Source organism: Sinocyclocheilus anshuiensis, unplaced genomic scaffold, assembly GCF_001515605.1.
Source record: "Sinocyclocheilus anshuiensis isolate Anshui unplaced genomic scaffold, SAMN03320099.WGS_v1.1 scaffold14, whole genome shotgun sequence".
In the NCBI taxonomy this organism is placed as follows: Eukaryota; Metazoa; Chordata; class Actinopteri; order Cypriniformes; family Cyprinidae; genus Sinocyclocheilus; species Sinocyclocheilus anshuiensis.
Genome location: NW_015544139.1, coordinates 636,760 through 663,793, shown reverse-complemented (window position 1 = coordinate 663,793; position 27,034 = coordinate 636,760). Strand labels below are relative to the sequence as shown.

General features: G+C 36.8%; 1 protein-coding gene across 4 annotated transcripts in view; it reads left to right on the top strand.

Annotated features, from left to right (window-relative positions):
- Nucleotides 1-22,416, top strand: part of LOC107695024 (LETM1 and EF-hand domain-containing protein 1, mitochondrial-like) — a 25,262-nt gene extending 2,846 nt beyond the window's left edge. The window contains exons 2-15 of one of the 4 annotated variants that reach the window (XM_016494789.1): nt 7,047-7,104; nt 7,605-8,076; nt 13,750-13,893; nt 14,050-14,187; nt 14,529-14,732; nt 16,658-16,777; nt 17,162-17,293; nt 17,411-17,581; nt 17,673-17,798; nt 20,486-20,620; nt 20,701-20,894; nt 21,108-21,140; nt 21,702-21,840; nt 21,933-22,416. In XM_016494789.1, coding sequence (XP_016350275.1) covers nt 7,047-7,104; nt 7,605-8,076; nt 13,750-13,893; nt 14,050-14,187; nt 14,529-14,732; nt 16,658-16,777; nt 17,162-17,293; nt 17,411-17,581; nt 17,673-17,798; nt 20,486-20,620; nt 20,701-20,894; nt 21,108-21,140; nt 21,702-21,840; nt 21,933-22,085 — 2,219 coding nt within the window. In that variant the 3' untranslated portion in view covers nt 22,086-22,416. Of the gene's footprint in view, nt 1-7,046; nt 7,105-7,604; nt 8,077-13,749; nt 13,894-14,049; nt 14,188-14,528; nt 14,733-16,657; nt 16,778-17,161; nt 17,294-17,410; nt 17,582-17,672; nt 17,799-20,485; nt 20,621-20,700; nt 20,895-21,107; nt 21,141-21,683; nt 21,841-21,932 lie in introns of all 4 variants that reach the window. The other 3 variants (XM_016494793.1, XM_016494791.1, XM_016494790.1) reach the window with 3 other exon arrangements.
- Nucleotides 22,417-27,034: the final 4,618 nt, after the last annotated feature.

Below are 27,034 nucleotides of genomic sequence, written 5' to 3'. Positions count from 1 at the left end.
CGCAACTGGAATTTAAAACTGGTTAGTGTCTTCTGCTAGTAATCAGAGCATTAAAAAACTGTCTGAACTGATAAATAACAGATTAGAAATCACCACATTTGAGTGATCATTGCAAAAAATGTGTTTATGTATATATATTTTGTTTATGTATATACTGTATTCTATATATAGTACCAGTCAAATGTTTGGACACACGAATGGGAAAGTATCCAAACTTTTGACTGGTACTGTACTATAATATACACAAAGAATATCGGTCGATATATCGGTATCGGCCTTTTTTTTACTCCCTAATATCGGTATCGGCCCCAAAAAACCTATATCGGTCGGGCTCTAATAAAAACCACAAATCTCTGGACCTTGCAGCCTTAGCAAGCAGCTATGGCCTTATACCTTGTCTAAACAAAATAAAACATGCTCTTTTGCTTACTTACTCAACCACAGCATTTCTCCCACAATCTCTAATTGATTTTGAAATATTCTTGAAGTGCTTCCTGAGAAACCCCAGTAACTCCCATGTGTGGACTTTCTTTCTTGTAGCTAGTCTGCAGCGGTGTGGCCTGGCAAATGATTAACTGCAGCTCTGCTTGACAAGCCTATAAATTAGAGGTCCGATCTGAATATGCATTGTTAGGTAAACAAATGCTACCAAGAATACCTTTCATAACATTCAGTCTTTGGATTGATAATGTGGATTATCATAAAAAAAATGAAAAACATACCAATAAGCTTGACAACACTGGACAACACTGGCTATTATCTCTTTCCCCGACAGTGTTTTTTGTTTTAAGTTGCCAGCCACCGCCAACATTTTTAATAATTTTCACAAAAGTTTAATGGCACCCAGAATATTTATTGTATGAATATCTGAACATGCAATATGTTAAAACAAAGAACAGAGCCTCTGCTTTAAAAAAAATAAAAAATAAAAAAACTTGTATTCTAGCTTCATACAATCTTTTTTTATCAACACTTGAATGTGGGTAAGTTTCATGAAAAAACTAGACGTCGACCGATATGGGTTTTTCACTGGCCGATGCTGATATTTAGAAATCATGGCAGCCGATGGCCGATATATGATGCCGATTTTCTTTTCCATTACAGGAAGGACGAAATGAAAATGACATCGAAGCTTTTCTGAAGACAGTCGGTTCTTTTCAAAGATACATTGTAACAAAGTTCGTAGTTCGGGAAGAAGGAGGCGGAAACCGGCGAACATTTAAGATTTTAATAAAATAAACAAACACAATGAAAGTAAAGCGGCAGCCCCTCGCAGACGACTGCCGCACACAAAATAAAGTCCAGGCCTGATCCTTTCTCGTCTTTCACTGTCCTCACTCCTCCTTTTATCCTTCCGGAGCTCCTCCGTGGGACTCGAGACCGGTGAGTGGTGCAGGTGTCGCTCATTATCAATTACTCCACCGGCCTCGCTCCGTTCCCACGGCTCTCGGCCCCGCCCCCACTCGTCACATACCCCCATCGCCCCTTGCAGGCCGGGGGGTACTCCCGAGACTGCGCTCTACTCCCCCCCACCCCCCTCCGGGGGTGCCGATCACGGCGGCCGCGGCGTACCTGGGGGTAAGGACAGACAGACGAGGCGAGAGAAAAGGAGACGGAAGGATGAGGAGGGACGGATACGAGAGAGGGGAGAGAGGAAAAGAAAAAAAATTATCGGTCCGGTTCCCGGACACACTGCCGCTTGGTCCTCAACCGGCTGCGAGGCTCTCACTCGCGGTGCCATGCGATGGTACTGGACATCGTTGGTGGACAGCCCACCGCTCCTCCGCCTCCTGGCGGACGGCGATGGCTCCTCCTGTTGAGGGCAGCCGGCAGCGAGTCCCCCATTCCCTGCGAGTCCCCAGTCATGGCGGACGGCAGCAGGCTCCGGCCTTGTGGCGAACGGGGCCGACTCCTCCGCTCCCTCTCGGACTGCAGCCACCCCTCCTCGACCCAAGAGCGCGGCAGCAAGCTTTTCACTGTCCTCACTCCTCCTTTTATCCTTCCGGAGCTCCTCCGTGGGACTCGAGACCGGTGAGTGGTGCAGGTGTCGCTCATTATCAATTACTTCACTGGCCTTGCTCCGTTCCCACTGCTCTCGGCCCCGCCCCCACTAGTCACATACATTCATATAAAAACACCCGCGCTGCATTTTAATTTTGAAACGTGAAGCGCTCATTTTATTCAACTTAGTATAAATATGTAATTTTCATGTGGCTCTAAGTCACATGGCACTTACAGCTCAGGTGTTGTGCTTGTGCCTAAAGTTTAATGCCCATGAGCCAAGATGCAGCAAGCATGCAGGATGTGTTTTCTGTCTTTGAAATGAATGGGAATGCAAACGGATTGCATTATTGAATGCTTTGGATTGCTCGAACTAACAGAGCAATGTTGCGAAAGGGTTACAGTGTTTAGGAAAGTCGGTCTGTATTGCTTACTTGTAGTTGACTCTGCATGTTAAGCTGGGATAGTAGAAAGAATTTTAACATTAACAAAACTACAGTACATCCTGTACATTTAAACCAACCACTCCCAACCATTAGATCAAACAATTAGTTACTTAGAAAACATCTGAAGCATCATGTGGAGTAAAAACATTTTGTGGGCCCACCCTCATATGATGACTCTGTTCATTTCTCTACACACCGTGAATCTGTTGCTGTTGTGTTCTTTACATAGCATCCTAAAACAGAAAGGAAGATTTGTGACCACAAAGTTGTTAGTTTTTTTTCTCCACCCTTAAAGGAAGTTAGACAATACACATGAAAGTTAAGGTTCTTTCAACATGTTATTACTCTATACAGGGTGTGCTTTATTTTAAATTTACAGTCCCTTGATTGTTTGTCTTTGTCATAGATTTTTTATTTTTTTTTTCTATTCTACACTCTTAAAAAAATAATGGTTCTCTGTTGTCATCTATGCATACAGTCAGAATGGGTGAGAATAGCTTTACTGGTTTACTCCAGATAAGGGAGTTTCCAGAAGTTATATTTACAGTAAGTGGAAGGACATCCTCCACTCCTTCACTTTCGTTTTTAAATAGATCATCCTCATCCAAGAATGTTATATGTTTCAAATTTAATTTGCACTTCCTCTTTAAACTTAACACATTGCACTTTGTGACATGCAAGATGTACTGCTATTTTGCATCACCGAGATCAAACCTGGCGCAACACATCTGCTAGCAAACAATATGGAATAGGACAATTTCAGACCACTTTGGCGCCCTAGGTGAAATCATTGTTGGAGATGTATGCTTTTGAATAGGATAATGATATGATTATTTAAATTTGGTTAAATTTTAAAATTTGTTCATGGTAACCTACCAAACATTTACGTTATTTTGCTGATGCCGTCATTCATTTAAAAAAAAAAATATAATTTCAATATACACTAAATAATAGTTAAACTGATAACATTTAAAAACATTCTAATGCTAATATTCAGCTGCTTAAATGTACTTAACAAGTGGTGTTTTTTTGCTAAAATGCAGTGTCATATGTTAATGTGTTTAAAGGGTCATGAAACCCCAGACTACTTTTTCTGAGATTTTAGCAGAGGTGTTTGTGTTGCACATTATAGAAGACAATGTTAGCATCTAATAATTTTAACTGTTTGAGAAAACTGGTTAATTTTAAGATTTTTTGCGCTATTTTCATCTTCCGGGTTTAAAATCTACATCGTGTTGACGTCACAATTTGTGTACTACTATAGTACTATAGTAATAGGACTATATAGTACATCGATGACCCGTAGGTGTCTATTAAATTATTCATGAGACTGCGTGTTCTTATCCTATGAGAAGATGCTTTGCTTAATTATTCACAACAGCATGTGTTGATTTGCTATGACAGACGCTTCAGACTGCGAGACTGCATACATTAACTGAGAGAAACATTCATGGATCGAAGGAAGGAGAGCATTTGTTTTTGCTTTGTAATAAGAGTTCGGCACAAACGCGATTAATTCATTAGTGAGTGTAACCGTTTTTACAGCTCGGTGACACAAGCCGTCAAAAGGCTTATATAAACAGAGCAGAATAAGCCTAAAAAGTTATCAGAGGTGCAACAGCACGTTCATATATATGTTTTCGATGCAGAGTGCAAATGGCTGTGCATTTATTTGTTTTAAACTCGATGGGAGTGAAATGAAACCGTCTGAACCGGAAGCTGTCTGTCTCCCCTCTTCCCCTTCCGCTCCGCCGTGCATCACGCCCACTTTTTTTTAGCATTTTTTAAAACTGTAGTGAGAACTAACCAGTGCTGAAACGGGGTTTCATGACCCTTTAAGTGGGCGTTGAGGCGCTCATTGGCGCCCCCTTTAGTTGGAGGCGCCCGAAGTAACTGCCAAGTTCGCCTATGCCTACAGTAGAAAAGGCCCTGATTTGGAAACTCAACCAATCAAACTTTTTTACATTTTGTCTCTGCTTTTTAAACTGGGATAGGATAAAGTGTTTATTGGTTTTAAAAATGACAAAATTCACCTTATCTGGTTTTGGTACTTACTTGTTGAATAGATATATTTAGTCTGAATTGTCTGTATAATAAAAGTTGCATGGCTTATCTTGGTACATTCAAGTCATGATGCAGGTGGGTCATCATAATCCACTTTGTTTCTCAGGTGAACACAGGTGAATCGAGTATATGTTTTCGGCAAACAATGGGTTATTAGTTAAAAAGGAACAGTTGGTTAAAAATTTATTTGATTATGTGATTAACTATCAACAAAAATATAGCACTTTCAGCCCTGTGTTTAACACATTTTTACTGTATTAAAAACAATTATGTACTTAACCCAATATCAGCGCAGAAATTGCACATGCATAAGATATGGTATTATTTTAATAACCCACTTCAACAGGCGATTCACTTCATGTCTGGTGGTTTGCGACATTTAGACTTTACCCTGTTCTTCCTGGTTAGTTAACTTTACCATGAGTTAGACATCACTGAAATGTGCTCGGTCATCCTTGCGTATCTGAGTTTGTCACAGACGTCGAGAGTGCTTGTGAAGGTCATTACTGGTGAAATACTATGCTTGAACAACTGACAGACAGCTGCAATTGGTGGTCTTGTTTTACTGTACTGTAGTTTAACATAAGCAATATATGTAATTATTCATATACTTCAGAGGGGTTATATCCAACAGGAATGTTTGTTTCATCCATCCAGTGTAAAAAATGTGAGCTATGTAAACTCTTCACTGCAACAATTGCAGCGTTTTTGTGTGAGGTCTGTATCTGATGTAACCTGTATGGAGCTTGTGTCACAATCAATCCACATACACATAAATAAATAGCACAGTCAGATGGATTAAGTGCTAGTGTGCAATGGACATGACAAAATGCTTTGACTAGATGGATAAAAGAATGTTAAATGAGTCATATTCAAGCATTTATTTAAGCATGTAGGCAGGTGCAGTTTCAACTTGATGGCAAGACCAATAAGTAATGTAATTTGTTGCTTTACATTCCATGACATGACAGCATTAGATGATTGTGTAAGTTGCATATTGCTTCCTAACACAACTCCATTGAAGATTGAGATGTGAAAATGCTATTGTGTTATTTAGGCATTAATTAAACCAGGGGTTTTCAGGGGGTTTGCAAAAACTTGAGAGAGAAGAAACACACTTACAAAATGTGTTTTTAGGGCTGTCAAAGTTAACTTGTGCTCTTAAAAGGATTGGTTACCCAAAATTATGTTATTATTTACTCAAGTTATTCCATTAATTGATTTCTTCTGCTGAACAAGAAGATATATTTGAATGTTGTGGATAACCAAACAATTTCTGGTCCCATTGACCAGAACATAGTTTTTTTTTTCTCCATACTATGGAAGTCAGTGGGGACCAACAACTGTTTGGTTACCCATATTCTTCAAAATGTCTTATTTTGTGTTCAGCAGAAGGAACAAATTCATACAGGTTTGGAACAACTTGAGGGTGAGAAAATGATGACAGATCTTTCATTTTTGGGTGAACTATCCCTTTAAAATAATAATAAACATATGTAATGTTTTTTTTTCTTTCACATTTACCAAATTTGCCAATATTACTATTTATTTCTACTTTCTAAAGACTGATTAAAAAATCAGCATATAGTTTTGTGAACAAAATAATGGGTACTTAGTTTTTAGATGCACTGTTAACTTTTTATATTTTCTAGAAAGTAATTAATAACAATAATTTGCTTTAGTACAATAATAATAATAGAAAATATCATTCTTTAATTTTGGAAAAAATTATGTAATTTTGTTGCTTTTATAAAATTTCCTTAAATATGGAGAAAATATGGAAAAATCAAATGTAAGGGTTCTTCTTGGCATCAAAAGTTTGAAACCCCCTGAATTAAAGGGGTCATATGATGCTATTTTAAAGATCATTTGCACATTTGGGCGGCATTATGCTAATATTTCCACATAGTGACGTAGACATGTGGGGTCGTGTTAGAATGAGACGTTTTAGGTAGGCGTGGTTGACTCTTAACTTTTATAAAGAATATCTCTTTGGATTTGAGACTTTAGTCTTTGCAACTTTACAGATCTTCTTTATGCACCAAGAGCTTGTAACTCTCCAAAGAGAAAGGAAAACTTGAAATCGCATCATACGACCCCTTTAAGGTTTGTTGATGAAAAGTTGAAAGTATTTTGGATTCCTCATTATGCATCTAAGTGCCTCCATCGCTCTGTTTCTGATACAGTTCACACCTTGGACCTTACATACCTTCATTTGTGTGTCCTTTCTCTTGGCAGTAGTGATATTTTTCCCTGTCTGTTTATGCACCACTGGCAAGGGACCAAGTATTTTCTCTGTCCTTTTCTGAGATCCTGTGCTGGCTTGTAGCCTGTAGCACTCTTCATGACCCCCTTATGTTATAACATGTCATCTGTTTTTTGTTTTTTTTTTCCATCATGCACAGATGCATGGTGTTCCTGGAGCTATATTGCATTACTATGTCTGTCCATACTTCTTCATGGTGGTCTCATAAGTGTGCTGTATGATATCATGATATCTAATTGTATATTTTCTTTACTCTGAATCTCTTTCAGGAAAGTTATCAGAAAACGCATGCTTTAACTGCACTGCACTGCGGTTAGCCACAAACAGGTAAATGTAACCGAATATTAAATTGTAACTGGGTCAGTGACATGATTCTCTCTTTTTTTTTGTCTGAATCTATTTGGAGAAAAGTGCAATTCATGCATACTATGGCTTGAATATATCTCTTTTATGATGAGCATATTTTTGATTTCTAAATTTTATTTTACTTTTAATGATAGAATTAACTAACACTGATAATAATAAGAAATGTTACTTGATCATCAAACCAGTATATTAGAATGATTTCTGACTGGATTAATGACTGCTGAAAATTCAGCTTTACTATCACAAGAATAACTGACATTTTACAATATATCACAATAGAAAACAATTTTATTAAATTGTAACAATATTACTATTAATGTAAATATGGTTGTTCACAGTATTACTGTTTTTATTGTATTTTTGATCAAATAAATGCAGCCTTGGAAATGTATTTCAAATAATTTTTTTTTTATTCTTTCAAATTGGATCTTTATTTAAAGGTTGTAAAAACTGTTTTTCAGCAGTCCCAGTGTTCTTGGAGGCAGCACCTGGCCTCATGCATCATCTGTCCTGTACCTTGACAGTTCATCAGCGCTTCAGTGCCGCTTGTCCAGGTCACCTCGCCTGTACTGTTCCATCTTAGTACATGACCCTGTTCACACCCACTCCACATACCTCAGGACGCTAGCCTGGCCACAGAACACCCTGGTCCGGTGGGTACATACTACAAGCCCCCTCTATGATGATTCAAAGGTAGAGCGTTCTTTACGCTCACTGAAGGATCAGAATAAAAAGCTTGAGGAGGGTGGACCGGTGTACAGCCCGAAGGTAGATGCCGAACCTGTGCGATGGACAATACGCCAACGTGTGATTGATGAGGTGAAGCACTACTATCATGGGTTCCGCCTGTTGTGGATAGATACGACTATCACCGTTCGGATGCTCTGGAGGGTGCTGAATGGACACATTCTGTCACGCCGCGAGAGGAGACAGGTAAACACTAGGGCTGTCAAGTGATTACAATTTTTAATCTAATAAATTACGCGATGTGGAGATTAGTAAATCAAATTAATGGCAATTTGGCTTAGAAATCACCCCTAAAAGATAATTTACAGCCATTATTGTGTATATAAGTAGCTTTAGAATTTTTTTTTTTCTTTTTAAATTTTTGTGTGAACTGTCCCTAATATTAGTTTTTTATTAAAGCTGCAGTCCGTAACTTTTTTTGATTAAAAATGATCCAAAATCAAATTTTGAGCAAGTACATAACCAGCCAGTGTTCAAAACTATCGCCTTACTTTAGCTCGATTTAACAACGTTTAGCTTGTAATAAAGTTTTCTAATTTGAGTGGTACGGGCAGGTTTTCGTGGGAAATTCGAGCATGGCGCTGCATCATTACGTCACGTCTGTAAACATAAAGAAGTTGTCTCGGCTAGTATGCTATATCGCATGTGAGGATGCTGCAGGTGACGGATCGTTTATAGCCTTTTCTCACAGCAGCTGGAATAAATGGCGGATTGTAATCCAGAAAGGTCGAATTGGCATGGTTTGATGTGATATGAGCTAACCAATCGTTAGATTTAATCTCCATTGATAGCGCAATTTATTGTAATGCTTTTTTCCTCCGTTGATCAGAACAAAAGTGGCACTTGTTACTTACTTGTTGATGACATTCTCCAGATTTCTGAGGGAGGGGCTTCATAGAACCAGGAACTCAACAGACTGTTTTGACGAGAACGGAAACAGCGGTGTAGAATAAAGGTAAAATATCTGAAAATAACGCGTTCAAGCCTTCAAAAAAAGCTGATCAACCACCCCTTTAATGAATCATTGACTCAATGAATAAATAAATAATTCATTCAGAAATGAAGTAAATGGCTCTCTTTATGAATGGGCCATTGAATCAATGGTTCACCCGATTCGTTTAAAACTAGGATTCATTCCGAAATTGTGTGTTGTTTGGAGACGTACAACAGTTCTGCTGTGGCTTTAATAGGATATATTTTCATTGGCAAAATTGAGCATAAACAGACATTATTGTGTTAATTGAGGCTTTTTTACGTGTAATTTTTTTTCCCTATAACTAACTAATTACATTAACGCATTAAATCGACAGGCCTAGTAAACACACAATCAAATACTTCCGACACTCCAAAGGCTTTTTAAAGGATTGACACTAGTCAATGGTAGTGTGCTCAACATTTCAGTTGCATAAATTCACAGAAAAGAATGGTTCAATAAAGAAAGAAAAAAAAAATCAAAAACAGAAATAGATAACATTTAAAATAAAATATAGTAAGAAAAAAAAACATGTACAAATGTATAAATAAATAATAAAATTATTAAAATAAAAATATTAATAATAATTAGATACTTTTTTGACATTTATATTTGGTATTTATAATAGCACACTTACAATTTTTGTATTTAGGCTACTATTTTTGTTATCTAGAGCTGATTATGTTTTAGGAACAGGGTCTTTGTCAAAGGGATCCTCATATTTGGGATTCTTGGCATCAGGAGTGTGAAAACCCCTGTTCTACAGTGTCTGAAGGATAGCCATTGGATGACCTGAGTTGATAGGATTGAACGTTCCCAATCAGTATTCCTCTGTTCTGATAAGTTTATGATAAATAACTGTACCCTGACTCCTGAAAGTTGCGTAGCAGCCAGCTAGTCAGATTAGAACTATCAATGTGTATACAAAAGTTGAACTCTGTTCAAATTTGTTGCATGTTAAATTGTTGTCAGTGTGAAGCCTCAAGGCTAAGACCACCTAATATGCTTGTCCTTAAAAGAGTCAATGACAACATGTTTGCATTGAGATTTGGTAGTAATAAAGTAGCAATTTACGAAATGTTAGTATTTGCGATGAAACTTCCCACAAACACAAAAGGGTTAAAACTTGGGTCTTTACTTTTAATAGAAAATGCAAAGAAAACTGTCATAATGTACCACTCTGGGCTTGTCAGTTGACCTGTCAGTGCTTATGTAGTTGTTCTTGGTGTGATGTAAATTGTTCGTCTGTCATTGCCCTGTGGATTTAACCCAGTGTAATGTAATTAAGTCGTGTATAGTAGGATTTGGGGTGGGTGGTTAGCATTCTTCCGTAGTTTAATCCCAGTTCTATAAAGTCTGACTGGATCTCTTCTGTAGCTTAATGATTTAAATTAGTGCCATGCTGAGTTCTCTTCAGAGAGCAGCCGTTAGAGATTTCTCTGTAAGTCAGGAGGCTAGGGGAGACCCAAGACACTTTAACCAGCTCACATGGGACTAATGAGATTCCTGAGGCCTTTAGGATAAAAACTTGAAATAAATAATATTTTCAAAATATATCGAAATAGAACACAGCTATTTTAAATTGTAATAATTTTTCATTATATGACAGATTTATTGTATTTTTCCAGTACATGCAGCCTTGGTGAGCAATAAGAGACTTTAAAAACATAACAACTTGATAGTGTAAAAACAAGGTTCCTGCTCATCTGTATTAGATTTGAGTTTTCAAGCACACAGCAGATTGCAACTATCACACATTGTATTGCATGATCGTCTCTGTTAGCATAGTGCTAATGCCTTCCCAACCTCAAATTCTCAGACAGGTGCATGACTCAGTCTGTTGTAAAGTGACACTTAAGTGATGCATATAATCTGTAACCGTTGGAGGCCTCCATTGCGTTCTAAGTCAGTACATACGGGAAATTGCTCAGGCTTTGTGTCACTCTGTCACTCTCTCAGAATGAACCGTCCGTCCTTGGGTTGCTGGGATATTAATGCCACCGTTATCCACTACATTTCTCCTATCATTTCTCCACAGTCATGGCAATAGTACTGAGAAGGGATGTTTGGTTTTACTCTGGTGACAGTTACATGAAGCCACAGAGATAGAAACACCCCCTTAAAATTTGGTGTCCCGGCAAACATTTTGAAAACATTTGCTGCAAGCAATCATTGTAAACATTAATGGTTTACTAAGGCAAGTGTCACTATTATTACTTATACTTCATTTATTTATTTCCTAAAGCCTTGTAAGATTTTCTTGGAAGTTTTTTTTTTTTTTTTACAGCATTTGGTTCAAAAACATCTACAGCTTTTATAATACTCATGTTTGGGTAGTCATGGTTAGTTGTTATCAAGAGCTTACTGAGGTTTTCTTTATGTTGTGAGCTCTGTAAACATTAGCATTGCGAGCTATGCTAATACCTCTGCCTCAGCTAGCATCTGTTGCACCTCACTCTCGCTATTCTTCTGACCTGCTTCATTCTTAATCCTGCCTATTCACAACTGGCCTCGCACAGCGTGGGTTCCTTTAGCTTTTGATGTCAGTCATCAACCCCCTTCCCAAACCCTCTGTCCTGCTCTCTCCCAGCCACTTCCTTTGGAATGCCTTCACTCTCCATCCCACTCACTTGTCCCTGAATATTTCACACTCCAGGCCTCCCTGTTTTCCTCCTCTCTCCCCCTTGCACTCTATCTCTCTCTCTCTCTGCCTGTGCTGATATACATGTCAATGGGCCAAACACAAAGGCTCTTTTCAGGCCTGCCTGGTTTAAATTCTTCCCTATAGGACCGCTGACACACAGGTGGAATAAGGGGAGCAGGGACCCCTCTTAAAAAGCTGAAGCTCCTTTGTTATCTAACCTCTCATTTTCTGAATTCATCATGTTTCATCAACTATATATTAGATATTGGCATGGGGAGTGGATGCACTGATGGCTTGACTTGTCTCTGGTGTTATCTGCTCACTCCCATTTCAAATCAATTTTATTTCTTGTTTTGTTTTTATTTATTTATCTTATTTATTTTATCTTGTTTTGTTTTATTGTACTTTACCTGATATCTTTTAACTTTCAAATTATTATTTTTTTTTTTACTTTGCAGGAGGAGTGAATCATGCATAAACACATCCGGGTTATGTTTCACAAAAAAAAAAAAGGAAGTTGGCATTAACATTTTTAGGACCATCAATTTTTTTTTAAACAATTTTTTGTAAATCATATTACTATTATTCTGGTGATTCTCATTCTCATGTATGTAAAAAAAGAAGTATTGTAAATAATTATATTACCGGTATTTTAAAAATCATACATTTAAGGCATTTCAACAAACATGATGTACAAGTGCTTCATAATTTAACTTTTGTATGACTAATGATTTTTATTTTTTTTGCTTTTGGTTTTACATTACATTAATGGGAATTGATGGAGATGACACTGAATGTCCTTAATTCTCATGAAAATAATGTAGCAATGTAGAAGATCTTAATGGCTTTTTAAGCTAAATAAGCTTCTTCCGCTTGATTTTGGGGTGAAATAGGAGCAGGACATGAGGTTCTCGACAGGTTTTGTGAGATTCACTCAAACAGTAGAGAGGAAAATCGGCAGCTTTAGAGAGAACTCTTCACTCTGTGAGTTTGAGCTTTGAGCTCTAATTTTACTCCCTTATGTAGTCCTGACAGAGCAGATCACCCTGTAGAATCAGTTCTAAGTGCCTCATGACAAGGATTTCAGGGGTTTTACTTCATTTTTATTTCTAGAGATTAGATTTTCCACCACTGATCAATAATTGCATTTCATCACCAAATGGTTTAAATTCTTCCCTATAGGACCGCTGACACACAGGTGGAATAAGGGGAGCAGGGACCCCTCTTAAAAAGCTGAAGCTCCTTTGTTATCTAACCTCTCATTTTCTGAATTCATCATGTTTCATCAACTATATATTAGATATTGGCATGGGGAGTGGATGCACTGATGGCTTGACTTGTCTCTGGTGTTATCTGCTCACTCCCATTTCAAATCAATTTTATTTCTTGTTTTGTTTTTATTTATTTATCTTATTTATTTTATCTTGTTTTGTTTTATTGTACTTTACCTGATATCTTTTAACTTTCAAATTATTATTTTTTTTTTTACTTTGCAGGAGGAGTGAATCATGCATAAACACATCCGGGTTATGTTTCACAAAAAAAAAAAAGGAAGTTGGCATTAACATTTTTAGGACCATCAATTTTTTTTTAAACAATTTTTTGTAAATCATATTACTATTATTCTGGTGATTCTCATTCTCATGTATGTAAAAAAAGAAGTATTGTAAATAATTATATTACCGGTATTTTAAAAATCATACATTTAAGGCATTTCAACAAACATGATGTACAAGTGCTTCATAATTTAACTTTTGTATGACTAATGATTTTTATTTTTTTTGCTTTTGGTTTTACATTACATTAATGGGAATTGATGGAGATGACACTGAATGTCCTTAATTCTCATGAAAATAATGTAGCAATGTAGAAGATCTTAATGGCTTTTTAAGCTAAATAAGCTTCTTCCGCTTGATTTTGGGGTGAAATAGGAGCAGGACATGAGGTTCTCGACAGGTTTTGTGAGATTCACTCAAACAGTAGAGAGGAAAATCGGCAGCTTTAGAGAGAACTCTTCACTCTGTGAGTTTGAGCTTTGAGCTCTAATTTTACTCCCTTATGTAGTCCTGACAGAGCAGATCACCCTGTAGAATCAGTTCTAAGTGCCTCATGACAAGGATTTCAGGGGTTTTACTTCATTTTTATTTCTAGAGATTAGATTTTCCACCACTGATCAATAATTGCATTTCATCACCAAAGCAGCAATCTGCTGACATCACTGCCTATGTCATGTTAATTGCAGTTCCTGAGGACGTGTGCAGATGTCTTCCGGCTTCTGCCCTTTCTGGTCTTTATCATCGTTCCATTTATGGAGTTTCTGCTTCCTGTTGCACTGAAACTTTTCCCTAATATGTTGCCGTCCACCTTTGAGACACAGTCCAAAAAGGTACGCCGACCTCTCGAGTTTTAATCTATAAAGACCTTAATCGTATTTCTGTCCTAGTCACACCTCTTATGCCTCTACTTATACAATACTTATACCAAACCTATTTGACCTCATATCATATATCTCTCTCACACACACTGTCTTTGTGTTTTGCAGGAGGAAAGACTAAAGAAGGAGCTGAGAGTGAAGTTAGAGATGGCCAAGTTCTTGCAGGACACAGTCGAGGAGATTGCACTAAGAAACAAAGCAGCCAAAGGCAACGTGACCGAGGAGTTCTCCACTTTCTTTCAGAAGGTAGATCATAGTCACATGCTCAGAACTCATCCTGAAAAAACAACTGTACTGCTGCTCCAAGTGATTCAAAACACAGCTCTGTATTGCCCACATGTGGTGATGCTTATGAAATGCTCTTAGATGAGATGTTACTCTTAAGCACCATGAATGAGAGCTTTTTTTGAAGGAGAACTCTCTCTCTCACTCTCTCTCTCTCTCTCTCTCTCTCTCTCTCTCTCTCAGATTCGAGACTCTGGAGAGAGACCCAGTAATGAGCAGATCATACGCTTCTAGCTTTTTTTGAGAGAGAGCTCTCTCTCTCTCTCTCTCTCTCTCTCTCTCTCTCTCTCTCTCTCTCTCAGATTCGAGACTCTGGAGAGAGACCCAGTAATGAGCAGATCATACGCTTCTCTAAGTTGTTTGAGGATGAACTGACCTTGGATAATCTGACACGACCGCAGCTGGTGGCACTGTGCAAACTGCTGGAGCTGCAGTCCATCGGCACCAACAATTTCTTGCGCTTTCAGCTCATCATGAAACTCCGAGCCATCCGTGCAGATGACAAGGTTAGAACCTGTCCTTACTCAGCTGAAGATGTGTTGTCAAGAAGACTCAAGAACTAGGAAGCATGCTTTTAAAAACCCAAAAACTTTTTTTTTTTTTTTTTTTGAGGAAAATAAAAAAAAGATACGTCTTGTATAAGTTGCATTTTCAGAAATAATAAAGGCAGGCCTAATAATGCTGTAATGTACCAACATTATAAACGCAAACGTGTCCATATTGCGTGATGTAGCTGAAGCTAAACTATTAGCCTTATTAGGTAAAATATCACACGGGTTCCAGTATCGACGGAAAAATATCATAACGAGCAAAAATATGCCACAGTGGACCGGGTCTCACGTCGAACGGCACGGTGAACGGTTGCGCTGTTTCCAATGAACGCAGTAGCTTAGTGTGAGCGTGAGGCGCCGGCGCGATCAATTTAATTGCACTCATGCCACTTCTGAGCCTCATTGAATGTCTGAAAATGTACCTACAAGCCACTTGTGTGTTCTTTTTTGTGCCACCTCTGTAGTACAAATTAATTTTTCATTAATACTAATTTCATGATTGGTAACTTATTTGTCTTATTCTACTTCTTATTATATTGTTTTAAATAGAAATTTTAAAAAGCTTATAAACATACATTTTTGAATTTTACAGATGAAAATTATGCCATTGCAAAGGTAAAAAGAAAATGCCCCTGTAAATCACTTCATCTCATATTAGGAAGGCTAATTTTTGATCAGAATTTTTGATTATTGATCAGAAGGTGCTCCTTAATTTTTTTTAATTAGGAGGACAAGCGCTCTTGATTACAAGAAGAAAAACACTGCTCTTAAACTGGGTGTGTGACAGGTATGGTTGAGGAATGGGGTTTGGCCGAGGAAAAATTTTCAGTCAAAAGATTAAATTTTTTGCTTTAACCCCGACTACTACAACAATTATTACAACTTTTGTTTAAAAGAATAATCACACAATACGCTATTTCTTCCATGTTTTAATTTGAATGGTAAACCCATTAAATAAAGAGTTTGCCAAAAAATAAAGAGTTTAACTCTTTAAAATAAAGAGTTTACTGTGGGAGTACTACACTCAACCAACACCAGGGAAGGCAGTTTTTGTCAGAGCCCTTGTTATTCTTAATTTTGACATTAATTTTCATTTTTACACCAGACATATATATCAGTTCAAAATATCGGTTATCGGTCTACTTGATCTGTAATAATCGGTATCGGCATCAGCCTTGAAAAACACATATCGGTCAACCCCTATCAAGAACCTTTGCATTGTTTTATTTATAACAGTTGTATGTCATTTTTTACAGGTTAATAATTTTAAATATCTAAAATACATTTGAAAATATCTATTTTAATATATTATGTTATATATAAAAAAATACATGTATATTATATGTATTTAATATATTAAAATGTTGTTAATTACTGTGATGACAAAGCAGATGACAAAGCAGAATCATTACTCCAGTCTTCAGTGTCACATGATCCTTCAGAAATTATTCTAATATGCTAATTTGCTGCTCAAGAAACAGTTTTCATTATCAGTATTGAAAACAGTTGTGCTTAATGTTTTTGTGTGACACGTTTTTTTAAGATAGAAAGTTCTAAAGAATAGCATTTAATTGAAATAGAAATCTTTTGTGACATTATAAACGTCTTTACTGTCACTTTTCATTAAAGTGTTTTGAATGCTATTGTATATACTTATATTTTTTCAACATAACATTTTTCATAGTGACCACGGCTTTTAAACTTCAAAAAGGAAACAGAAACACCATAAAAGACCATAAAAGTAGTTATTATGTCTTATGTCGTTATGTATTTAGTGTATAAGAATTCAGAGCAAATTAAAACAATTATCATGAATCGTATCGGCCACAATTTCTATATCAGCTAGCTGATTTCTTTGCATGTGTATGTGTGATTGACAGCTGATAGCAGAAGAAGGAGTGGACAGTCTTAATGTGACCGAGCTGCAGTCAGCATGTCGTGTGAGAGGGATGAGAGCTCTGGGTGTGACCGAGGAGAGACTGAGAGAACAGCTTAAACAGGTAACACATGCTGCACTTTCCTCTACAATCATTACTTCCTAGTAGGGATGTAACGATTCACTCAACTCACGATTCGATTCACGATTCGATTTTCTCACGATTTATTTATTTTTTTAACAAAATGAGATTGAAGACATTATACAGTTCAGAGGCAAGATGAAAAGAAAATACCATGTAAACTTTTCTAAAGATTGTCATTTCCCCTCAGAGATACATTTATATAAACTCCTACTCCAATTGTATCGCGATTTGTTTGGCGTCTCAACCGATTTGAATCGTCACATATTTGAATCGATTTTCGACTGGCTTGCGGTTAATCGTTACATCCCTACTTCCTCGTAATGCATCTTCTCATCGTGTATTTCACATTTCTGATCATGTCAGTGGTTGGAGCTGCACCTCAATCAGCACATCCCCACATCTCTGCTGCTGCTGTCCCGAGCCATGTTCCTGCCAGACACGCTGTCCCCTACAGACCAGCTTACAACCACACTACAGAACCTGCCAGAGATTGTGGTATGTACTGCACAATATATATAATATTTGCAATAAATGTAGGTGCAAAAGCAAGGTAAAAAGCAAGTGCTTCAGATTTGTGTAATGACAGTGTGTTGTTAATTTGTGCATTCACAGACTAAAGAGGCACAGTTGAAGGTGGCAGAGCTGGACTTTTCTAAAGTGGATAACAAAACCAAGCTGGAGGCCACGCTACAGGAAGAGGCAGCTATCCGACAGGAAAACAGAGAGCGGGAGCTGGAGAGACTGTCTGATGCTGCAGAGAAAGAAAAGGAACAGGCTGCACGGGTCATTAGTCTCTTTCAGTCTGACAGTGATTCCAGCATCATACCTGTAGTATAGTTTAAATGTTCATGGAAGGTTTAATATGTGTTTCCAGGAGGCCGAGGTGGTGGAGATGGAAGCAGAACGACGTGTGGATGCAGAACATGCTCTCTCCAGTGTAGACGTGGCCATCCATTTAGAAACACTACGAGATACTGCACCGGTGCTGGAGGGTATTAAGGTAAGATAGTCACACACACACACACACACACAAAACAAGAGGTGAACAGAAAGTTTTCTCTCTTAAATCTAAATGAACTCTGAATATGTATAAAATAACTTTTATTAAACATTAACAAGAAATAAAATCAAATACAAAAATATTTATATGAAAACTTGACTCAAAGTTTCCTGACTTTTTTTTTTTTTTTGTGTTGTTTTTCGTTTTATAAAGAAATTAATACTTCTATTCAGCAATGATGCATTAAATTAATCAAAATTGACAAAGTCATTCACAATGTTAAAAAAATGCTGTTCTTTTGAACTTTCTATTCATTAAAGAATCCTGAAAAAAAAGGTGTCATGATTTCTGAGAAAATATTAAGCAGCACAACTGTTTTCGACATTGATAATAATAAGAAATGTTTCTTGAGCACCCAAATCGGCATATTAGAATGAGGAACAAATTACATTTCAAAGTATATCAAAGTAGCAAAAAAGTTAATTGTAAATTGTAAAAATATTACAGTTTTTACTGTTTTGATCAAATGAAGGCAACCTTGATGAGCATAAGAGGCTTCTTTCAAAAACAATTAAAAAAATCTTACTGACCCCAAACTTTTGAAACAGTAGTGTACATTACTGATAATGTGTCAAGCGTTATAAAATAGTGTTTGTTAATGAGTAATGAAAGCTATTATAAAGTGTTTTTATAACCCTTTTAAGGCAAGTCACGTGAAAGTATAGCCCCATTCTGCTTGAATTAGGAAAATCTGAAACATCCAATGCTGTTGAATATGTTGATATACTTGATGCATAAAATAGTTTTGTAGTATAAATGTAACTTTTTTTAGCTGAAATCATTTGTGACCCTGGACCACAAAATCAGTCATAAGGGTCATCTGAAAGCTGAATAAATATGCTTTCCATTGAAGTATGGTTTGTTAGGATAGGACAATATTTGGCCGAGATACAACTATTTGAAAATCTGGAAGCTGAGGGTGCAAAAAAATCTAAATACTGAGAAAATCGCCTTTAAAGTTGTCCAAATAAAGTCCTTAGCAATGCATATTACTAATCAAAAATTAATTTTTAATATATTTACAGTAGGAAATGTACAAAATATCTTCATAGAACATGATCTTTACTTAATATCCTAATGATTTTTGGCATAAAAGAAAAATAAATAATTTTGACCCATACAGTGTATTTTTGGCTATTGCTACAAATATACCCCAGCGACTTAAGACTGGTTTTGTGGTCCAGGGTCACATTTAATAAAAAATGGTCCAGCTAATTCACTTCTCTGACTTGATGTTGTTGTACAGCAGAATCTTGGACTGTCATGTCACAGGAACTGCTCTTTCTCTGTTTTTGTGTGTTGTGTATCATTTTGCGTGTTTATTTCTTCAGTTTGAGCAGTGGTAGAGGTATCTGCATATTCAGGTTAGATGCTGAACTGCTCCCCTTTTCATGTGGTTATACCTGTATCCTCCTTCCCACTTCACCCCGACTATTCCTTTATAAGTATATGTCTGTAGCACATTGCATATGAAACATGCAGCAAATCCTCATGTTGCTCAGAGACCCACTGAATTAGCCTTACAATGCTTTTCAGTCGGTTTTAGTGACCTTTCTGTGATCACCTTTTTTTGTATGGGAAGACCTTCCTTTCCTCTGACTGATCCTCTTATAAAAGAACAACCTCTTTATGTCTCTGCATCAGAGTTGGGGAGTAACTAATACTCTTTTCGAAAGTGTGACGGTAGTTCAACTGTTCTCAAACTAGTGTCACTTTTACAATAAGTTACACAACCGTTCAAAAGTTAAGGGACAGTAAGATGTAGATTGACAAAGCATTACATTGCTGATTTCATTATATTGTGTTGTCTTGCAACAGAGCAAGCTGAGACAATAATTAAATGCACCTAGCTAGAATATATCTCTAGTACTGAGAGGTCTGATTCATTTTAGCGAATCAATTTGTGCAGGCAGTTCATGCAGGCAGTTCATTATAAAAAGAAGGGGAAAAAAATCACTGATTCATTATGTGCCTTTTGAGTCATTTCAGTGCAGCTGATTATCATTGTTACATATTCAAATCAGTTATATAAATTAGAGTATTATTTGCTTTTACTGTACTTTTTTCCAGTGTTAGGCAGTCTAATCGAAATTCTCACAATTTTAGTGACAAATAGTTAATCAAATTATGTATTAAGATATGTATTTATATAGTGTAATAAGTTGCTTTTTCTTAACTTAGACAACGTTAGCTTTACTGTAGTTTAACTACTTTAAATCATGAGTAGCTTGAACATTGGTTACTGTAGTGGAGTCATCCCTATAGTGAACTAGCAGACAAGACTTTGGAATAGATGATGCTATTTAGTGATTTTATTTGGAATACTAACTTTAGCTGACTAAATAAGTTACATGGAATTTCCATCCATTTTATATATATTTCCTCATTAAATTTGTTATAGATTTTGATCCATTTCCAGAGCTAGCATCTAACCCGCACCAAAATGTTAAATTCACCACTGATTCAAAGGTTCCCCAACACTGCTGTGCATGTATGTGTGTGTGTGTTACCTGGAGAGTGTTGATGGACACTGTGTGTGTGTGTGTGTGTGTGGTTTGTGTTTGTGTTTGTGTGTGTGTGTGTGTGTGTGTGTGTGTGTGTGTGTGTGTGTGTGTGTCATTTTTCAGGGAGAGGAGATCACTAAGGAGGAGATTGACATGCTGAGTGATGCCTGCACCAAACTGAAGGAGCAGAAGAATCTCCTCACCAAAGAGAAAGAGGAGCTGGAGGACCTGAAGGATGATGTGCAGGAGTACAGCGAGGTGCATACCATAAACCAATGGTCCATTTTCATTTTTTGTCATAAACATTTAAACGTGATATCCACTATGTCTCTCTACAGGACCTGGAGGAGATCAAACGAGAGCTGTCCAAAACAGGACAGGAGAAAGTGGTGGAGGAGTCTAAAGCAAGTCAGCGTCTGTCGAAGCGGGTCAACCGCATGATTGGCAGAGTGGATAAGATCATCAACGAGCTGGAGAAAGACAAGATGGTGCTAGACGGACAGATGGACAGCGGGACCACACCACCAGTTGGGTAAGAGATCTTGATTTGCATGAGTTTTGCTGTTCGTATGGAATTGGTTTAAATGGTGATGGTGGTTTATGTGGAGTGTTTGTGTGTCATCAGTAATGCATGATGGGATGTTGCAATCGGCACAGTAAAATGGTGGTGGAAGAATAATCTTACAGGTTGTAAACGAGAAGGGTTCCCAGTCCAATTAAAAATGATTTTTTGTTGTTTTTTTAGATTGTTCTTTGAGAAACATAGTGACTTGCCAAGGTAAGGACAGGAAAGACCTCTCACCTTTCGTTTTGTTTTCTCATCAAAAGCATTAACTTAAAAATATGGACTAAACACCATATTTTTTCAACCAAGTAGGTCTGAGGGAGGTCTGAATTGTGATTTTTTTTTTTTTTACATTTTTATATATTTTTTTTAAATATTTTAATCAATCAGTAGTCTGCTTGTCATTTCCTTTACTAGTATTTCTTTAATTAATGCCGGTTATTGTAGATAATCAATTGTGTGATTAGGATTGTGCTGTGAAATCTTGTTCACTCTTGTTCTCAGTGCTGCAAGTATAAGATGGATCACTTATTTTAAGGCCTTTATTTTGTCTTCTATGAAACTATAGTTAAGGCTTGTATGATTTAGTCAAAAATTCTTCAAGATTAGTGAATAATTTTCTCATGAATGACTCCAAAACCTCTATTCTGGGAACCCTGCACGGCTGTCTTGGCATGCGATTGGTTGATCCGTGAATTTACTCGTCCTCCACCATCTTACCCCTTGTGTTATCAAGTAACCGTTCCCTGTATGCAGTCTGTTCCTGTCCTACAGGGAGAATCTGATAAGCATCAATGAGCTCATTGGAGTCATGAAGCAGATCCAGAACATCCCTGAACACAAGCTGCTCAGCATCGCAGACGCACTCGACGAAAACAAAGATGGCAAGATAGACATTGATGATGTCTTTAAGGTAACAAGATGGGGCTTCTTTGGTCCCTCATTGATTTCAGCATTATAGTTTGACGTTGACATTTATCTGGTCTGTGTGTATTTGTGTGTTAGGTGGTAGAGCTGATCGATAAGGAGGACATCGATATCTCCACCAACCAGGTGGCAGAGATCATGGTGATGCTACAGAAGGAGGAGAAGCTGGTGGAGAAGGAGAAAGCCAAGGAGAAGGTCGAGAAGGAGCAGGCAGCTAAAATTCAAAACTAGACCTTCCGTGTAGGGAATGAAAAAGATCCTGAAGCTTTTCAGGTTCATTAATATGTGTTAAGAAGCTTCAGAGTGAGACTGAAAACAGTGCTGATGCCCCATATGGATTTATGTGTGTATATATAGAACAAAGAACTAACTATGCTTTGTTTCAATTAAGACTGTTGTATAATGAATGAATTAAGACGTTTACTTATTAATAACATTACAAAAGTAATGCACTATGGAGCCCCACACATGACATACAGAAAAAAATAGAAATCAGGGCCACAAATTAAACATTTGTTCCCTTGTTTAGGTAAATAATGCCCACAGTTGAACTAAATTAAAAGGAGGGAACGAAGTAGTACAACATGGCCACAATTTAACTAAGAGGGAACAATGAAGTCGTGTAAACAAATTCTTAATTCATGGCCATCATATCTTTTATTTGTCATGTTCGAGGCTCCGTAAATTCAGAGATAAATTTTGAAAGAATATTTGTTCATGTATTCTAAAAAAGACCCTCTTAAAGGTGGAGTGTGTCATTTCTGGTTTGTTTGAGCGGCCTTGTTGAGCTGGACATAATAACATCAGTGCAACCAATAGCATGAGTTTGGGGTGGAAGTATCCTTGTGTCACAGAAATTGCGCACTTCATCTGTAAGATGCAAAAATGTATTCGTGAAAAATTTAAACTTTATTTTTTTCCTAATCTCACACCCTGGCAGTGATGTCATTTCCTGTGATCTGAGGACATCTCCTGTCTTTGCACATCACATCACCTGTCACCATCATTCCACTACTCATCCAGTTTTATTCTGTTGTTTATTTATTTATTTATTTTTTCAGTTCACAATCTTCATGAGATTCTTGAATGTCGCTCAGAAGATGTTGATATCACATTCATGTTTATTCAATAACCAAAGAAGCTGATGTTATGCTTGTACATACACATTCAAGCCACCAAGCACTGCGGCTTTTGTCACACAGCAAAAGTCTGAAGTAGTATTGGGATGTATCTCTTCAGCACTTGAGCTTTATTCAGGGCAGGAGCTTTTGTACAGACTTGAAGATAGTGACTGAGACAAATTTAGTTTTTGATGTGTTTTTTATTTAGCTTTTTATCTTGGATTGATTTCAGCATCACATTTACATTGTGGCCTTAGTAATCAAATTCTCTTGTCCAATGTAAGCTCAAGGGATGAAATTGACATAATATAGCTATATTAATATTTAACAGTTCGTCAATGCTAGTATTTGCATTGTACACTAGCAATACATTTCTGTGCAGTGGGCATCTCTGTTAGCTAGCGTGGGTTAAAAATAGATAAAGTGTGTTTTTGAATGTTTGTATGTGTGAAAGAGTTCTGCTGGGTACCTGAAAGGGAAAAAATGGAGGTCAGTGCAGACAGAATCAGGGTACGGCTCAGCCATACAATCATTATGTGACCAGGATGATCCCTCACTCCTTACATGGAGAGAGCGGCAGCAGTTGTTCTCATAGCAGAGCACCTACACGAACTGGAATGTGTCGATCAGCATGAGACTCAAATGCTCACTGGTAGCGTGAGTCTGGTAGCATAGTTTCACAGGGCACATAAGGCAGGGAATACATCATCTTAACCCTAAACATGTCATAGCGAGTGACCAGCATGTCTAATCTCAAAACACTGTTTCTGTGCTGTGTCTCAGACAGAGTTTGGGTGCCTATTTCACATTGTGTCCCTTAAAAGGATAGTTCACTCAAAAATGAAAATTCGGTCATTATTTGTTCACCCTCATGTTGTTCCTAACATGTATGATTTACACAAAATGAAATGTTTAGCAGAATGTTCACGCTACTCTGTTCCACACAATAGAAAAAAGTCATAAATGTTTATAAGCACATGAGTGTAAGTAAATGATGACAGAATTTTCATTTTTGGGTGAACTGTCCGTAACTTACCTAGGGGACCCTTAAATTACAGTAACAAAATTTAAGCCTTATATATTTTCATGAATTAGTATTACTATACCGTATGATAGAAAAAGTTTGTTTGTGTTTTTTTTTTTTTAAAGAGCAAGTATTTTATGCTGACGTGTAATTGCACTATAATTACTGAGCTTTATTTTTTCCCATTTTTGGCTTGTTGATCTAGACTCAGGAAGATGCATGTAATGTCTGTATTTGCACACAGAGATATTTTGAGGAAATGCACACTTGAATTTTTTTTAAGTGTTTGATGGGATGAAGTGTGAATATTGTAGAAAGGTATAAAGTTACCTTGCTTATTGTGTTTTGTTTTGTGAATATTTTTTATTATTTTATGATTTTTTTTTATTGAGTTCTCAGATTAATTTAATTTAATAAGTGACCACAGATGGAAGGGAGTAAAGACATGATGTAATTGCCCTTGGAAACTAATTTACTGCTTAAGCTAATTTAAATGGATGTGATTTATTGTTTTCCCCCTTAAAGGCCTGTACATTGTGTCTTTCGTGGTATTTTCTTGACTATCCTGTATTTTAGAAGGTTCAAAACCTAAATACTGTTACGCTAGTTAAATTGTAGACTGAATAATGGGTGAAAATGAGTGATATGTGCAAAAATTTTATTGAAAACCAGTATGACGTAAAATAGGAATTTTATTTTATTGTTCATACTACCTATGTTAATATACTATTTACATACAAGTGGTTCCAAAGTCAAATAAAATGAACTGATCTTTAAGTTGTATACAATTTTTTTTTCTTTATTTTTGACTCAAATCCATGTGCATCTTCATGTTTCATATATCTTTTTGTCTTACTTTTTTAACGTTTAATTGCTTTAATGCCTTTTCACCTCCATTGCATTATTCACCTATCACTGACAGCATGATATCAGATCCAACTTGTCTTCTCTGTAGTAATGATTCAATTAATTAATCTGACTTTTAATTCAAGTGTAACTAAATTCATATGGTTATAATATTAATTCAAGTGTAAGTGTGGTCTGCTTACACTAGTACACAGAGAACACAGATTTACAGTTAAGTTTTTCTCTTTTTTTTTTTTACACAAAACTGTCATAAATACTGTTTGAACAGCTTCTGCTAAAGTGAAAATAGGACTATGAGACAATAGTGAGGAGAGTGTTCTGAGGTTTTAAAGCACACTTAAACTGAACTAGACTATTGAGATGAAATGGCACAGAAGTGCAGTTAGACTGCACTGTGCTGTGTTTCTGTATTTTTTGGGAGATGTTTTTAGGAAAGAAAAGATATGTTTAAAGATACACTTTCAAATTGAATTGAGTTCTTTTGCTATGCGTGCACAGTTCCCTGTCTTTCTGATTAAGAAATTGAGAGTGCCTTGTTGCATTTGAGGCTGCAGAAAGGTATTTGGAGCATTTTATTATTATTATTATTATTACTTTTGACCTTCTCTCATAATGCAACAGAATTTTTTACCTGGAAAAACAACGTTTTACCTGGTTTGTTTCATAACTTGACGGTTATGGATTTTGTCAAACGTTTAAATGTAATATTTATAGATGCAAGTCTTGGAGTGTGATAAAACATTTAAGTTATTCATGATAATATTGTTTGAGTAAAAAATTGCTACATTTTCCAGACCACTTGGTGGCGCTATCTTACAATAAAAGTAATCACAGCCATGTCTCTATTTGTAACACTGCAATGCAAGACGTTATTCATTAAGTCTGTCAAACCCAGTTTGGTGCATCAGTTGAATGCTAATATTATACATGTTCTAGCACCAGTTGAGAATACTATGTGCATTCATATGAGTAGACCATACACTTTCAGAAAAAAGGTGCAAAAGTTGTCACTGGGGCGGTACCCTTTAAAAATATGCTAATGTGTACATTTAGGTACTAATTTGCACACTTGAAGTACTAATGTGTACCTTTTAGGGGTAAATAAGGTGTACCTTTGGAAAAAGCACCGCTTTAGTGACCACTTTTGTATACAGTGTATATAGTGCAGGACATCTGACAACAGACTGTCACAAGTCTACCATGTTAGCGCTGGTTGGTATACACAACCACTGCAGTTTATAATAAGTGTCTTAAATTCAAACAGTCGGACACCCAGACTAAAAATGACTTGAAATGATCCCATCTACAATAATAACCTGTGAGAACTTGAAGTGGGCTGAATAGCTGGAGGGAGAGTCGCAGTAAATCATGTTGCCTGTAAGTAAAGCTATGTGGGCTGGTAAGAGGACACTGCTCTGTGTAAGAGGGCTTCGTGTTTGTGCTGACACCTGAAGTTCAACAGCTCTTCTCTGGCCAGCCACTGCAAGAGTTTGTATTTTAGGTGTGTAGCATGGTGAAAAATTGCATAATGTATATATTGTGTGTTGTTTGGAGTCACTTTATGGACACAGACGTGCTGAGAGCAGTCTAAAACATTAAATGGTGCATGCTTTGTTTATGTTAACTAATAGGCAAGGGACTCTCCTTTTTTTCTCTCCTTTTTTTAAACTATGTGAGCAGACATGGAGAACTTGCTTCAGCTACAGGCACTGCTCATCTACAACACTATTGCTTTATGTAATTCTCTTATTCTCAGTATGTAACAGTCTCTGTTTTGCAATACGCAGTTGCTATTATGTTCACATAGCACTGTAGCGTGTTGTTCACATTTAGCAAAAAATAATAATAGTAATGCAATGAATTTAAAGCTGCTGTGTTTAAAAAAAAAATGTCTACTACCAGACAGAAATCACTTTTTTGAATAAGCCAATCAGAACGTTGGCTGACCAATCAGAACAGTTGGGAGGCAGGGTGACCTTATTGTCAGACCGTTAGGAAAACCTGTTTGGAATTAGTTCCAAACAGTGGTTGCTTTTCTTTTGTTCATATATTTGGACCACAGAATGTTTGAGAGTATGTATGAAGCATTTACATCAATCAGAGGTCATGCATCATGCTGTATCACTGTAGCAGCTGTGTATTTAATTATATTGCACTGTATTGAATGG